Source organism: Meles meles, chromosome X (genome assembly GCF_922984935.1).
Source record: "Meles meles chromosome X, mMelMel3.1 paternal haplotype, whole genome shotgun sequence".
Lineage (NCBI taxonomy): Eukaryota > Metazoa > Chordata > Mammalia > Carnivora > Mustelidae > Meles > Meles meles.
Genome location: NC_060087.1, coordinates 91,522,828 through 91,538,516, shown reverse-complemented (window position 1 = coordinate 91,538,516; position 15,689 = coordinate 91,522,828). Strand labels below are relative to the sequence as shown.

At 41.2% G+C, this 15,689-nt stretch overlaps 1 protein-coding gene across 1 annotated transcript in view; it reads left to right on the top strand.

Moving 5' to 3' along the window:
• The window catches only part of GUCY2F (guanylate cyclase 2F, retinal), a 166,381-nt gene that overhangs the window by 24,924 nt on the left and 125,768 nt on the right, over positions 1-15,689 (top strand). Inside the window, 5 exon segments of the mRNA XM_045994808.1 lie at positions 5,654-5,939; positions 5,941-6,016; positions 7,425-7,448; positions 7,451-7,478; positions 11,520-11,614. Coding sequence (XP_045850764.1) covers positions 5,654-5,939; positions 5,941-6,016; positions 7,425-7,448; positions 7,451-7,478; positions 11,520-11,614 — 509 coding nt within the window.

The following is a 15,689-nucleotide window of genomic DNA, read 5'->3' as shown; positions in this document are numbered from 1 at the left end:
GGGAATGGTGTGGAAGGTTGGTGTGTCTGTTCCTTGTTCTCCTTGTTGGAGAGTGATATTTGAGAGGAAGAGGAGAGTGAGGAAAAAAAATCTTGATCTCACCATCTTCAATCAGGAAGTCGTGAAGGGAAAAAGAAGTTACAAAAAAGTTATTGGTGGATCTAGCAGATAGTTGATTTAGCAAATATTTATTAAGCTCAGGTATAACATGGTTAAGAGCACGGGCTTTGAAGGCAGAGTGCTGTACATTTACTTAAGCTCTCTGTATCTTCTTTTCATTTTATGAAGTTGGGAGTAATAATAGTGCCTACCTCATATAGTTGTTGTGAGGATTAAATGAGTTAATACACATAAAGAGCTTGCCTGGCGCCTAATAGCTCCTTAATAAATGTTTATTATTAGTGGTATTAGTGTTGTTCTTTTTATTATTACTATGGGCTCAGCATATTGCCAGTGATACCAAGGAGAACAAAATAGAAATAAGGCCTTTTCCCCAATGAAGGGGAACTTTTTTACCATTTTAGGGTGCTAAGAACACTGGGTCTTAAATTGGATCTTTTAGGGGCACCAAGGTGGCTCAGCTAGCAGAGTGTGCAATTCTTGATCTCGGGGTTGTGAGTTCGGGCCCCATATTGGGTGTAGAGATTGCTTACAAATAAAAAAAATCTTAAGATAGATTAAAATAAAATTGGGATTTTTACTTATTGGTCACAAATTCAAGAATGGAATAAGGTACTTAACCACTATGCTTCCAGGATGGTATTATTAGAGTTCTGTGTTCCTCTTCTGAAGTGCAAATAATAGAAGCTCTCATGTATCCAGTGCTTCCTCTGTGCCTGATAGTTGACACAAATGTTCTTATCAGATCTGTAGATCAAGCCTACAAATTAGGTATTATTATCTCTACTTTATGGCTGATGAAACTGAGGCTCAAGGTCACTTTTCCAATGTCATACAGCTGCTGGCAAGTGGCAGAGCTGGGATTCCAATACTGATCTGCTAACAGAACCTGACCATTTAACTACATAATAAATTACACTGTATCCCCTGTCCAATGCTTTATTCAATGTAATATTGCTAAGTGACTAACACTTTGATTTGAATGGGGTTTTCAGATTGCTTTCCTCTAACCTAGGAGGTACTAGGACTTTATGAGGACCCCTGAAAGGAGAACAGTAAATCAGGGGTGCCTGGGTGGCTCAGTCAGTTGGGAGTTTGCCTTTAGCTCAGGCCCTGATCTCCAGGTCCTAGGATCTACCTCCCTGCTCAGCAGGGAGTCTGCTCCTCCTTTTTCCTCTGCCTCTCTCCCCAACTCATGCCTGCTCTCTTTCTCTCTGTCTCAAATAAGTAAATAAAATCTTTTTTAAAAAAAGGGAGAGAGAACAATGAATCAAAATGGAGGGACTATGGGGTAGGAAGCCAGTGACAAACTTCCTAATTTAGTCTCAGGATGATTGGGCAAGGATTATCACTTTGTACCTTTAAAATTTGACTTCTGAAGTAAGGTTATAGTAGCTACATCCTTTACTTTTGCTGCCTTCCTAATGCTTGTTTTCAGGAAAATGCTACTGGCTTCAAATACACAGTGCTAGATCACACATTTGGGATAATTTTTCCAAATGCGGCCTTATTTGCCTAAGCAAAGGAAATCCTCTGGATTTCTCAGCAAACCCAGGGGGCCCTTAAGCTCCCAGAACCCACTGGTTTCTATTAGCTTAAATATATGTGCCTGTCAGGGGACGTGGTTAGGGCTGAAGCATTCCAGGATGGGGCCCACCAGACACTCGTCAGGAAAGGTTGCCTGCTGCTTACAGTGGCTACACTTACCTTTGTACATCATTCTATAAAAAAAAATAAGGGGATCATTCTATAAAAATAAAAGTATTGTATTCCTGAGTGTTATATCAAATAGCTTGGGTTATTAGCCATCTCTTGGATAAGTCCAAGGGTTGAGATCAGGCATTGTTGGAGGTAGCACCTTGAACAAGAGGAATTTGATTACCATGTGGTTTCTTGTTCTCCGCACATGCCTGGCTTTTTGTTGAAAAGTGATGTTGCCATTTTGTCCTTCAAATGATGCTTTCTGACCCAGGTATGTTTCAATGTACGTTTCTGAGGACAAAATGCTTTGGAAGCCAATTTTGTGTCTTGTGAGCACAGTAAATGGAGCTGATGATGGTCAACTTAACAACAGCATGAACCATTAAACTAAACAAATTTGAAAATCACTGCTCCTGACTCAGACCTCGTTTTCTTGGATACCAAACTCCAAGGAGCCTGGGGTAGATCTAGCTAAATTTGCTGAATAACAAACAATCAATTGTCATTCATTTCTTCACAATTCATTCAATCTGGTTCAGGTCTATGCAGCATGCAAAACTAATAGATTGAGTCATAATTGTGATGTCAACAAGGTCATCTGCCTGATGGAAACTCCTGCCAATCCTATCGTGCTTCTTTGGAGCTGTAGTCAGAAGCGGGGACAGAGGGTGTGGAGATGGCCTTTTTTCCCCTCACCCCATCTTCTACCTCTTCTTTCATTATTTGCAGCAGCTGCAGCTGGAGACCTTTTGTGGCCAATGCTCACAGAGTGTGCTTTTGACTTACAGGAAGGGACAATTTCTACTACTGAAGGGCACTGAAGGACACAGTTTGTGAAAGAGCAACACAAACCAGCAGGGACACAAATTCAAGCCCTCACAGTGAGAGTGGGCCCTTGTGACAGTTCTTTTGCAACTGAACGCTATTGCTACAGCTATGCCCTTTCCTTTAGCTTCAGGTCCCTCTATTTTTGTGGCTCTGTGTGTGTATGTGTGTGCACTTATGCACATGCACATGTGTAGAGTGTGTGTGTGTGTGAGTGTGTGTGTGCGCACACGCACATGCACACATGTACATGGGCAGGTGTGCTATGTGGTGGAGGCTAGAGAATCCTGAAAAACAGGCTTCAGGTTTCAGTTGTCTTGGAGAGTTGCTGTCAGTCAGCTCTAACAGGGGTCCCTGCAAGAACATAGAAGGCAGCATAGCCTGACCAGCTGAAAATCCTGTGAGATGGGTCAACTCAAAGGTGAGGGTGTTGTTTTTTAATAGTGTCAATCTTTGCTTTTGGCTGTAGGTAGATACAGTCTCTTTCCCAGAAGGCTCCGTGCCTTTCAAAACAGAATACTAGCATTTTCTCTGCTTTCAGGGGCTTGCTGCCCTGTTTTTTTTTTCTTACACTCATTTGTTTTACTAGTATTGATTTTATACTCCACCTTCCAGCCTTAACTTATTGTCATAACCTACCAAAGCCGCAGAAAACAGTCAGGCTCTTGCAGAAAGCCTGAGGACAATTTAATGGAGCATCTGAGAAAGTCAAAAGGGAGAGTTACTGAAAACGCTTTTAGGGACCTCAGTGTGTGTTAGGTGACTAATTGTGGATACACATGGCACCCGTTCGCCATGCCTCCTTCTATAGTCTGTGTTAAGGCGAGGCAGTGGAGAGACATCCCTGGACAAACACTCAGGGGACTGAAGTGTTGATTTCTAACCCTGCTCTTAGTTAGCTCTGTTATCTGGGGCAAGGTTTTTCACCTGAACCATTGGAAGAATGGAGCTGCTCTTAACAAAAATGGGGAAGATCATTATAGATGAAGCAGGAAGATTTGAGGTGAAAATCAGGAACTTGATTTTGGGTACATTGAAAACTAGTGTCCATGTAAAGATAGAGTATGTAGTTGTCTTATGAGTCTGGAATTTAGCAAGGAGTCTGGGCTGGAAGTATAAATCTGAGGTTTATAGCATAAATGTGGTATTTAAAGCCATGAGACCAAGGGAGATCCCCAATGGAGTGAGTGTTGCTAGGAAAGAGGACCAAGGACTGAGCTGTTTAACGTTTTCATGTTAGAAGATCAGAGAGATGAAGGGAAAAAATATATATACGGTCCAAACGGGAATGTCTGCAAGCTAAATTTGGTCCCTGTACTAGACTAAGTGTTGGGAAATTTCATATGAGTTCGCACCTAAAAAAGACTTCAGGTAACACCTATTTCAAACAAAAATGCTAAACTAAGAACAGATAACCTGTGTTCCAGTCCTGATTTTATGCCGCAGTCAGTGACCTTGACAGATCATTGAACTACTCTGAGCCTCCCTTTCCTGTCTAAAGAGATAGAGAGCTAGAACCGATGATCTCCAACTGTAGACATTTGTGGTTCTAGACATTTTAGAGAGGAAGAAACTGAAGCCCAGGGAGAGGGTATAAATGATTCGCCTAACATTCTGGTATTAGGAAGAAACCACAGGCCACTGTGTCTTCTTCTTCTATATTGTTTTAACCCACGTATGTGTATTAGAATACCTGGGGCACTTTAGGAATACTGATTGCTGGATCCCAAACCTAAAGTATCTCATTTTGTTTGTCTGCATTGGGTTTGGCATTGGTATTTTTGATACTCCTTGGGTAATTGATAACACGCTGCTCTGTCAACAGGGCATGACATTGTCCTGCTAGAAGCTACTATAATTCTCTGCATCTTGACTTGTCTTTCCAACACGAAAATGATCCACTCAATTTTAAACCCTCTTATTCAGATGAAGGAGGAAGATGGCTTTCTAGGACTGGTGAAACCAAAGTAGCAAGTATAAGCTTTCTCTGAAGCTCGGTAAAATGGCATGACCATCGCCTTCTTGAACTCCATTCTAGAGGTGAAATGTTATGGAAAACCATGAAGCCATGGCCTGTGGCGGGGGTGGGCAGGGATTGAGGGAGGGATCATTCTCTCTTACTCCCTACCTTTTGGAATAGATACAAGTTTGTTCCAAAACCAAATTTACTAGGTCACTAAGCACTGTGTCAGGGATAGTACACCAAATGCTATTGCTTTTACTTTAAATGTATGGCAGGCAGAGTAATGCTATCCGCTGTAGAAGCCTTACTGCTTTAGGGTGGCTTCTCAACAAAGCTTTGCCTCTTTGCATACCAGCAGGATATAGGGTTTGTTGATTAAAACCCACATTCTCCATGCATTACAACACTTGGCACTGTCTTTGGGGGAGTGTATGTGTATGTTTACGTATGTATCATACAGATGCATGTTTGCATGTGTATGTGTGGGGTTGTGTGTTTCAAACTGTATTCTAGCATTCACTTTCTCCGGGGAGCATGTGTCTAGGAGAAGAGCCATTTTGGACTAAGACAGGACACAGACATGGACTGTGGAAACACATTATTTACAACCTTACCACACTCACCTGCCATTCTAGTAGTGCCAGCAAAATGATTTTATCATGCATAATGCACTGGTAATTAACCTGGTAAATCTCCTTTGCATGCCTCTTGTCTATTCCATACTTGTTTTTTTAGTGCCCTTTATAACTGTAAATCACTTTCTTAGTTTAGGAGCATAAAAATATATTGTGTATGACTGGTTTGCTCATAAAATTGTCATATTTGATATATTTAAAGATGTGAAGGCCTGGGGGAGAAAAACAGAAAAATTCAGGGGAGAAACCAAGCAAGTCCTCAGAAACAATTGTTTTTTTCCTCTGGGTCTTCATAGCTCTCCTCCACTCAGACGTGCAGCCCATAATAATGAACACAGGCTTGGAATACACTCTGGGATTGCTCTAGGGTGACCAGAACTCAAGATAATTGTAACTTTTAAAAATATAGTTCACCATTGTTTGGAACCATCTATAATTCAATTTACTTTATCGCACAAGCCATGAATAATGCTATGAAGGAAAATGGACGGGCTAGTGCTGCCAGCCTGGTTCAGCATTCCAGAAACACGCAGTTCTATGGATTCAGCCAGTTGATAAGGACAGATTCAAATGGAAATGGTATTGCAGAAGATGTAATCCTGGACACCAACTGGAAAGAATGGGAACTCTATAGTACTTACACTGTGGACATGGAAACGGAGCTGCTGCTGCGGTTTGGAGGGAACTCCCCCCCCCCCCATTCGCTTCCCTGGTGGCAGGCCCCCTCGAGCAGATGCACAATGCTGGTTTGCAGAAGGGAAGATCTGTCGGGGTAAGGAATAGAAAAATCACTGGTAGTCAATTTGGCTCAGCGTAGGTTACAAGGGAACCTATTTAAGGGAAGGTGTATTTTAACACTGGAACTCTCAAAGAATCAGTCATTTGCATTCCGGAGAGATAAACATCTTGGCATTCCAGGTAGTTAATTTAAAATAATGAAGATGAGAGCTATTTTACAGCCTTGGAAAATCATCTACAATTTAAAAGCCACCCCCACTCATTTTCATAATGATCCTACTTCCAAAGAGGTTACTCTAAGAAGGGGAAGGCATAAGTCTTTTCCTCAGTCTATTGTTGATGATGACCTGTGATCATTTTCCCTGCTAGAAAGATCACCGTTTCTTCCCTTGATGTATACAAAACCTGTCAGTCAGTTTGGATCAAGATACTATTTCTATACCCTTTCTTCTCTGAACTCCCACTGAACTACAAGTCTGTACCTCACAGCTTAGCACAAAATTGTTTTTCCATTGTTTCTTATGTATTGATTGTCTCTCCCCCTCCCAAACATACTGCTCCTTGAGGGCAGGGACCATAGCTAATAATTCTTATGTGCCCCCCCCCCAACCAGCACAGTTGGTGTCCAATAAATACTTGCAGTTAGATTCACTGATGGAACTCCTCTAGCTTGAGGAAGAGTGGAAATTCCATCAAATCTCTAAGAGCCAGAGGGGAACTTTGGAAGGATCCATATTATTCATGTGAGAGTGTACACCACACCCTTCTAAAACCAAATGCATCTGTTTAAAATGGACTTCAGTTTCTAGTTTGCTTGAGCATGACATACCCTACTATCCTGACGTTGGCATCATCATAATTTCCTCCTGAAATCTTAGTAATCCATCCAAATGTTTAGGTTTCCTAGAGGGTAATTTACATCTTGGCGAAACCCTAATTATCAAAACCAGACTCACCCTTGAAGGACAAGTGCTATGTTTTTCAGCTATAACGCACAAGGTCTATGGACTCTAGTGAATTTAAAATGTCTTTTATTTTATGAAGGTGACATAATACTTACCCTTCACAGGTGAGATAACGTATTTATTCTCTAAAATTCTATTGCCATCCACCTTAAATTAAGGTACTCAAAATTTTCCATTCATGGACTTTTTCCTCCAAAGCAACACACGGGTCACCCTTAATTCATGTGATTTGTTATTGTCAGAGTGGTAAGTGGTTTTGCTTCAGAACAGTGAAATTGCTTTCTGTGTCCATAAAGTCAACAAGACATACTGTGCTGTAGAAAAAATGGAATTAAGTTAGGCAGATGTGGCTTGATTTTAGACTCACCAGAAAGCACGAGGAGCTGCTTCGTGGTGCCCTGTATTTACAGCTTCTCTCTGGTAATGCCATTCTTCCTCTTGCTCTCTATAGGCATTGACTGTGTCTTTGTGCTATGGTCTGCCTTGCTTTGCTTATAGTCCTGCTATTAATGGATTTGCTTACTTTATATGGTACATTTTTGTTCTTTTTGGATATAAACGTAAAAGGCCATAATAGCCTTGTTAGTATTTATTTCCAGGAAGTCATGTTTCAGTACAATTTCCTCATTACATGACCCACTGATTTTCTGTTTTCCATAGCGGTTTACTGTCCCTACCGGCCCCATTTAGAGTTAAGTGTTTTCATGATGCCAAGAATAACTTCCTCAGCTGTGTTGTCAGTGTTGTTGCCTGTGAGTAAATCTAGCTTACCCCATTATCGTGAAATAAGAGAACTAGTAATTTAGGGTCTGTGTACTCCCTATCTGTGCTCCCTTTTCCACTGGCAGTCTCCACTACCCACCTCTTTCCTCAAACGGTATGGACTAGTACAAAATAAAATTGGGATATTTTAACCAGTTCCAAGAATTAGTCAGACTTTGGCGAGAATCCAGGAGTTGGGAATAATGGTCCGAGTTCCCAGGATTGTAGTGATGATTATTAAATAAACTGAAGTAAGTAAAACACCTAGACTCAGAGTCTAGTAAAATACCTGACTCAGAGGAGGCACTCTGTGAGTGGTAAAGTCCTACCTCCTGCTCAGGCACATAGGATTCTCCGGATGATTGTTGAGAGCCCAGAACCCTCACTTTGACACTCATACCTTTTGCCATGGGTATTATACTCCAGATTCACACTGTCCTTCTTCCTTTGACAAAAACTATCCTAGCTCATCATCAACGTCATCATTATCAACACGTCTTTGTCTTTCTCCCTCAGATCCCATAAAAGGTGACCAACTACTATGATGAATGAATTCAGGGTTGGGACATAAATGGCTGAAGATGGCTTAATAGGATGCTCCTTTTTCATAATCTTGGCATTTTAACAGTTGAACTCTCCCCAAATTAAGATGATTTTGGGAAAGTAAAAAATGAAATCAACCACAACCCTCCCACTTCACCCTTTCCATCCTGCTAACCGCACCTTTGTTATCTTTTTGTAAGAGTGGTCCTGACAACAATACGTCACAAACTTGGTGGGAATGGAGTGGAGCTCCTTTGGCAAATTCTGAGAAAAATGTCCAGAGTATATTAAAGAGCTGTGTAAATTTGGACAAGGCACTATACCTCTCTCAGTCAGAATTTTCTCATTTGTAAAATGAAGGGATTGGATTAAGTGAACTTTAAGAGTCCTTCCAGTTCTGATGTTCTAACGAGTCTGTGAAATCCTGGCTCGAAACTCTAACAGGTGGTACTCTTAGCGTTTAGTATGTTTGCATCACAGCAACAAACAAACACCCCCAAAACCACTCTTATTCAATATCCTTATATTAGAAACTTGATAAAGCCATACAGAGTGCTGGGTATCTTGTGAATTGTTAAAACACACTTTACAAAAACATTATATCAAAGGTGGTTCTTTTTAATTTCTGCAACTGTGACATACTCCTGCTCAGAACAGAAATTTAATGTATTGAGTTTAGCTGCAACCTAAGAACAGAGTATTGAGTTTAGATGCTTAGGGAAAATAAATGTCATCTAATCAGAAATCTCCCCTCTCTAGGGAGATTTGAAGAGTAGTGGGCTCTGGCTACATAATGCCAAAACATCCCATGGCAAGGTTGCAAATGGAGTCACTAAGCCGTTTAGGTTACTTGTCAATCTCCCACCTTACCCTCCCCCCGCCAATTACTGGCCTCACTGGTCTTTCCCATGGAAAGGACTGGTTCTTTCGGCTTAGAGTGAGCTCAATCTGCAATTCTTGTGAAGGCAAAGGGGAAAGTCTATAAAATCGCAAGGGGGGATGTTTGGAGTTTGTGGACTGAAGGGCCGAGAAGGCTGGAGAGGTACATGATTGGAGATGGACATGATTGGAGAGGAAAATGAGTTTGAGACAATTGGTACTTGAAGTGGTCACCGAAAACTCAGAGATGGGAGAGTGGCACATAATTTCCCAGAGTCACTTGGTCCTTGATACTTCAGCTAACAGAGCACAAAAGATGCCCTCTCTTTGCTGCCTGCCTCCCTCTCTCTGCCCACCACGGCTGCAATCAGAAGAACTGAGCGTCTGATGAGTTTCTGTAATAGATGGTGATTACTTGCAGGAGAGTGACTCTCTGTTCCTTCCTTTTCTCTGTGTTTTGATTGTTTAAGTTTTTTCTTTTTTCCAGAAAGAAAGACGTGCAAAGAACCCAACCACCCCAAAACAAAGGATTCTTTGAACTCGTCCTTTCTCCCGACTCTGAACCAGATTGCCTCGCCTTTCTATAAAGCTCTCCAGTGCTTTGTAAAACTAATGATGATAATGATAATAATGAGCTCTTATACTTTCATGGTGCTTCATGCTTTTTGGAACACTTTCACATATATTATCTCATTTGATTTTCAAAACAACTCTATAAAGCGGGTAACGCATAAACCATTATCTGGCTAGACAGATGAGGACACAGGGGCATAAAGAGGTTAAATTATTTACCTAAGGTCATCTGGCTAATTAATGACAGAATCTGCACTGCACCCCAGGTCTCTGGATTGGGAGTTCAGTTGTCTTTCTACAAGAGTGTGTAGCATGGTTATTTTCACAGGTGTGCCTGCTTTAAGACGATTGACCACACATATGAAACAGATAAGTTAGGGAGCGAAGCTTTACTTCGCCAAAAGATTCATGTGCTCTACCCAAGAATTCACTACAGGGCGCTTTTAATTTTCACCTCAGGGCAGGAGCTCCCACAGTGATAAGGGACATACTTGTCAGCAGACAATTAGAAACACATTAATTGTTTGTTTACAAACCAGTGGACTCACTGAGACAAACAGTTTTACTGGTGCTTAAAGCCACAGTGACATCAACAGCAGCTTGACAAAGCATTTTGATTCAGTGATTGTTTTCCACACTCTGGCAGAGGCTCTAATACATTCCACAAGGTGGCCATTAAGGGGTTGTGGAAAAAGCGAAGCCAAACTGTAGCTGTCAGTGCCCCCAAGACAAAACAGAACAAAACAACCACACAGGCTAAATCCAAGGTATCCTTCAGGTTCTTAAGTTGCCCGGTTGGCTCAACTGAGATGACCTACCTGGCAATGTGGGTAGACATCAAAAACTTCTATGTGTCTAGTAATTGATTTATAGGAAATAATTACATTTGCTGCAAATTAATGGGCATATTTGAAGAGAATCAGGTTTAAATTGTGTCTGTGTAATGCACAGACAAGAGACCAATTCAGTAAAAGAAAAAAAAAAAAAAAACCCAGTCAGCCCACTTGTTTGGAATCATGTAGACAAAGCAACCAACTGATTGAATTTTTCCACTTTTCAACCTGTTGCTTTGGCAACGCATAGATGCTACTTCACAAGACAAGTGGTCTTGTGGACAGAAATCTGGGCCCACAGCCAGGGACCAAGGATTGGAGTCCCAGCTCTGCCTCAGGCTAGGGGATCACACAATTTTGCTTAATTTTGTTTTGTTTCTTGAATGTGTTTTTGTGCCTGTAAAATGGAGATGAATGCTTCTTGGCCTGGGTATTATTAGAATATGTACTGTTGCATATGAGAAAGGGTGGTGAGTTCTTTATGAGTATTGCAAGTGTTGTTTTGAATGTGCTCTTGATGTGGGATCACCATTTTTTGGGGGGAGGGATCACCATTTTATTAGTCTGACTTACTGTCCCCATGCAGCAGCCTCATCCTTCCCTTTTTTTAAAATGTATTTATTTATTTTCAGAGTAACAGTACTCATTGTTTTTGCACCACACCCAGTGCTCCAAGCAATACGTGCCCTCTCTATTTCCCTCCACCTGGTTCCCCAACCTCCCACCCCCCACCCCTTCATCCTTCCCTTTTGATGTCTCTTCCATAGCATCTTCATTTTTCTCTTTTGGTCTTTGTAATTCTGTGAGTGGTGAGAACCAGGGTTGCTGTTTCTCTTTGCTGTGGGTACGAGGGTAAAGATTTATGTGTGGTTAGTCTCCCCTTTATCTTGTATATTTTAAAACTTCTATCACAGGGCAAATTTATCGTGGGTTCACAAAATACCCAGCTCTCTGTGACCCTCTGATTTTACACTTGTTTCAGGTGTCGTATAAATAAAATCCAATTGATTAAAGGACCCAGTAGTATTCTATTGACTTTGAAGGATGTGACGTTTATCAATCCCCACTTTGGCAGTAAGATGAGGAGCAACCCCCTCCCTTGCTCCACTGTCCAATATGGTATTCACAAGCCACAGATGACTATGGAGCACTTAACATGGGCCGAGTCTGGGGGCACCTGGGTGGCACAGTCGTTTAAGGGTCTCTCTCTTGATGACGCCTCGTGTCATGATCTCAGGGTGGTGAGATTGAGCCCCGTGTCAGGCACTGTGCTCTCTGTGGAGTCTGCTTGAAGTTCTCTCTCCCCCAACTCATGCTCTCTCAGTCTCTCACTCACATCCATCAGTCGAACTTTGAAAAAAAGCACGTGATGAGTCTAAATTGAGATGTGCTCTAAAAGTAAAATATACCCTGGATTTAGAAGGTTTAGTACAAAAACATGTAAAATATCTCATTAAATTAAAAAGATTAATTACATGTCAAAATGATGATACTTTGGATGTCGTGGGTTAAATAAAGCATATCTTCTGCCAGATCAGCTCTCACTTCTGCCCTTAGAGATTCTATGTTGCCACTAATGGTTTTCTCCAACCTAGCCATTGCCTGGATAATTGTTACCCTGAATTCCCTTTCTAACATACTGTTTATGTATATCCAATAGTTCTGTGGCAGAGGGCACAGTCCCTGAATTTTTCCTCTATTGGGTGTTCCTCTTCCTAGTCATTTTGGTAAAAGGTGGTTGAGGGGATGTAGAGCTGAGTATATCAACTGTGATCCAGGCAAGTACACCTCTCCATGAATGATCTCCTGCCCCCGTAGAGATCCAGAAGTGTATAATCTTACATCTCAGACTGATTTCATGGGTGTTCAGAGTATTTTGGTAGATATTTAGCTCAATTCAGGGGACCAGTTGAAACAGGGTCTCCTTCTTCTCTGCCATCTTGCTCCACCCCTCTAAATAAAACATATTAAGATTATTCTTACCTGCTTCTTATGTTTTTTTTTTTTTAACGTGACTATTAGAAAGCTTAAAAATACATATGTGACTCAGGTTACAGTTCTAGTGGCAGGTGCTGTCTTAGAACAGTTTTGTGAAGGCCGTGCAGTACACTTTGAGGAATAATGTAGCTTTGACTTCATATAGCCCTTCTTCAGTATATCTGAACTCCACGTTGGAGTGCTCATTCCTCAAGGGCAGAGATCCGTTTTCTCTTGATGTTAGCCCATAGCCCCAAACCTTGTGCTGATAGTGTAATAGGTGCTTGCAAAAGTTTGGTGAATGAATCAAGGAGTGAAAATCAGTTGAATGTCCCTGGGGGATGGGGCGTGGTTCTGTTCTGATGGTTATTGTGTAACAACTGGTGCTCTTCACTGAATGCCTGTTCTGGCCCTGGACTAGGCTTTGTGAGAGATGCCTTCAAGGAAATTACAGCTAAATCAGAGATGCAAATTATACCACACAAGGGAGCTGATAGCTGCCATATTGCACAAAAGACCGTAGAAATATGGTAAACATCAGAGGAGATGTATCAGTGGAAGAAGGTTTTGGGTTTTTTTTTTTGTTTTTTGTTTTTTTTTTAAGAGACTCAGCACTAAAGCTGGGTCTTAAACAAGGACAGATAGGATTTGTCTAGGTCACAGGTCACAAACTGGTAACCACTTTTGTTTGACCCTTATAGTTATAAAAAATAGTGGCCAGAACTTTGAAATTGGGAGATTGCACATAAAGACCTGGATTTCTGGGTATTTTAATTTTTAAATTTTCTTATTTTTTAAATGATTTTTAAAATTTATTTGACAGACAGAGAGGGTACAAGCAGGGAGAGTAGTGGGCAGAGGGAGAAGCAGAGCCAAAGGCAGATGCTTAACTGACTGAGCCACCCACACTCCCCTCTGGGTGTTTTATAAAGGCTGGAAGGTCTGTCAGCCTTGGGTATTATCATGGCAATTGTGCAGGACTCAGTAGTAGTTGCCCTTTTTGGAAGAAGCATGCTCTCTATATTTTGACCCACTTGCCATCACTCTCTACTATCTTACACTCGGCCTATGTGACCAATTTGTATTTACCTTCCTGACCCCAGTAGGCAGAGAAAACAGCATAAACAAAAGCTTGGGGAAAAGAAAGCATGAAGAAGAGTTTTGTCAACTGTAGTAGTAACGGGAGAGGTTATCTATTTGTGCCCAGTCTATGTGGCCGAAATGAAGACATTTGCTTGTCCAAATTCTAGTATAGTGGTAGCAGGATGTAAGGAGAGAATGCAAGCACATCCTATTTGTCCCCATGTGCTACTTACTTTTACTAAACCAGTATACCAGGTCTGAGAATTCAGGATCTCTGTGACCAAACTGATCATTTGCCTAAACGTGGCAGAGAAAGGTATACTTGAACTAGTTGGCTGGGCAATGATGGGATTACATGGCAATACTCTGTGTAGTTGGAATCAGATGAAATGTTCAGCTGTTTATCTTAATTCTCAGTTACAACCCTAACTCTGATTTAAGTCATCCAATTTTTTTGTAAGGTTGATATCATGTTCCTGGAAATGTACCGCTAAATGCCAAAATTATCATTGTGGCTGAAAGCTACATTCCACCCTCATGCCATAAACATGTACTGATGTTAGTATTTTTTTTTAAGATTTTATTTACTTATTTGACAGAGAGAGATAGACAGAGAGGCAGGCAGAGAGAGAGAGAGGGAAGTAGGCTCCCTGCTGAGCAGAGAGCCGGATGCGGGACTCGATTCCAGGACCCTGAGATCATGACCTGAGCCGAAAGCAGTGGCTTAACCCACTGAGCCACCCAGGTGCCCCTGTTAGTCTCTATTTTTGAAGACACCAGAGGACCCTGGAACTCACTCAGGGTGGTAGAATTTGTCTGGATTTGTCATATCCCATATGCCTCGTATGAAATTTCTCACCTTCATCAGAAGAGGCAGATACTGGAGTGCAAGCTCTGATAGATAACCTGATACTGAGAAAACAAGTAGTTACTTCTATGACAAGATATTTTATCCAGAAATGGGTAATCTGTAGTAAAAGCAGGTGATTAGAAGTCATCGTTCAAACATAGCAATGTTTACTAAAGTGGTCAAGAGCAATAAACCTGTTTTTAAAGAAAAATCCCACTTCTAGAGTGGTATTCAGTTCATGTCCATTGCCTCGATGTTTTGGTCAAGTGTCAAAGCAACAAACACAAATCGATTTCAGGCTGAATTAACTCTCTCTTTGCAGAGGCCTTGCAATAGTCCAGTGAAGTGTGGAAAAGCTCCCCCTGCACCTTTTCTCTTTCCTACCGAGACACTAAACGTGTTTGGGTTTCGTACGGCGTTGCAAGAAATCACCAAGGATAACAGAATAGGGCTACTTTCAGATGAACAAAGTACCCAAGTTTTTAAAATCTTGCTCAAGATGACAGATCCTTTCATTCACTTGTGCATACATTTTGACACAGTGAGAGAGAAAAACAAAACAAAACCAATAATCACTTTTCACTGCATAAGTGAGAAAAATGAAGAGCAACAGGGACTGATAGCCTTATAGGGAATGTTTATTTTATTTTATTTTATTTTATTACTATTTTAGCCCTGGTGGAAAAGGATGGCATTACTCTAGAACATAGTTCTTGACCTCCAGATCCTTTTTGGCATTTGGCTTGTATCAGTTTCTGATAGGAAAAGGTAGGGGAAGTGCACATTTTTCTAAATCGCTGTGTGGTCACAAACTTGCAGCTGGCCGTGTCTAATCAGTCAAGAAGCCAAACCAAGAATTCCATCCAAATGGAATGTCTGAAAGTATAAACTCTTGGTGAATATAAAATTAATCCAGTCTAGAAAAATTGGTAGGTCAGTAGAAGTCAGGTCAGGAAAGGAAGTTTTTAGAAGAAAGTAAAGCTGAAGCCCAAATGTATGTGGATTTTGGCAGATTTTCTTGCTTTCTCCTGTGCCCCTTCATGCAGAGGTCTATGTCTCAATATACAGATCTAGGTGCTCCTGCTGAGATATGAAAATAAAGAATGAAAGAGAAGTAGATTCCTCCCTGGCCTCACTCTGTTGAGGGGAGTTCAGGTTGATGCAAGGGTTATGTGAAGAGTCAAGTTTTACATCTTGTCTGAAACACGAGCTGTTGGGATTTCAACACATTAGGAGCTGGGT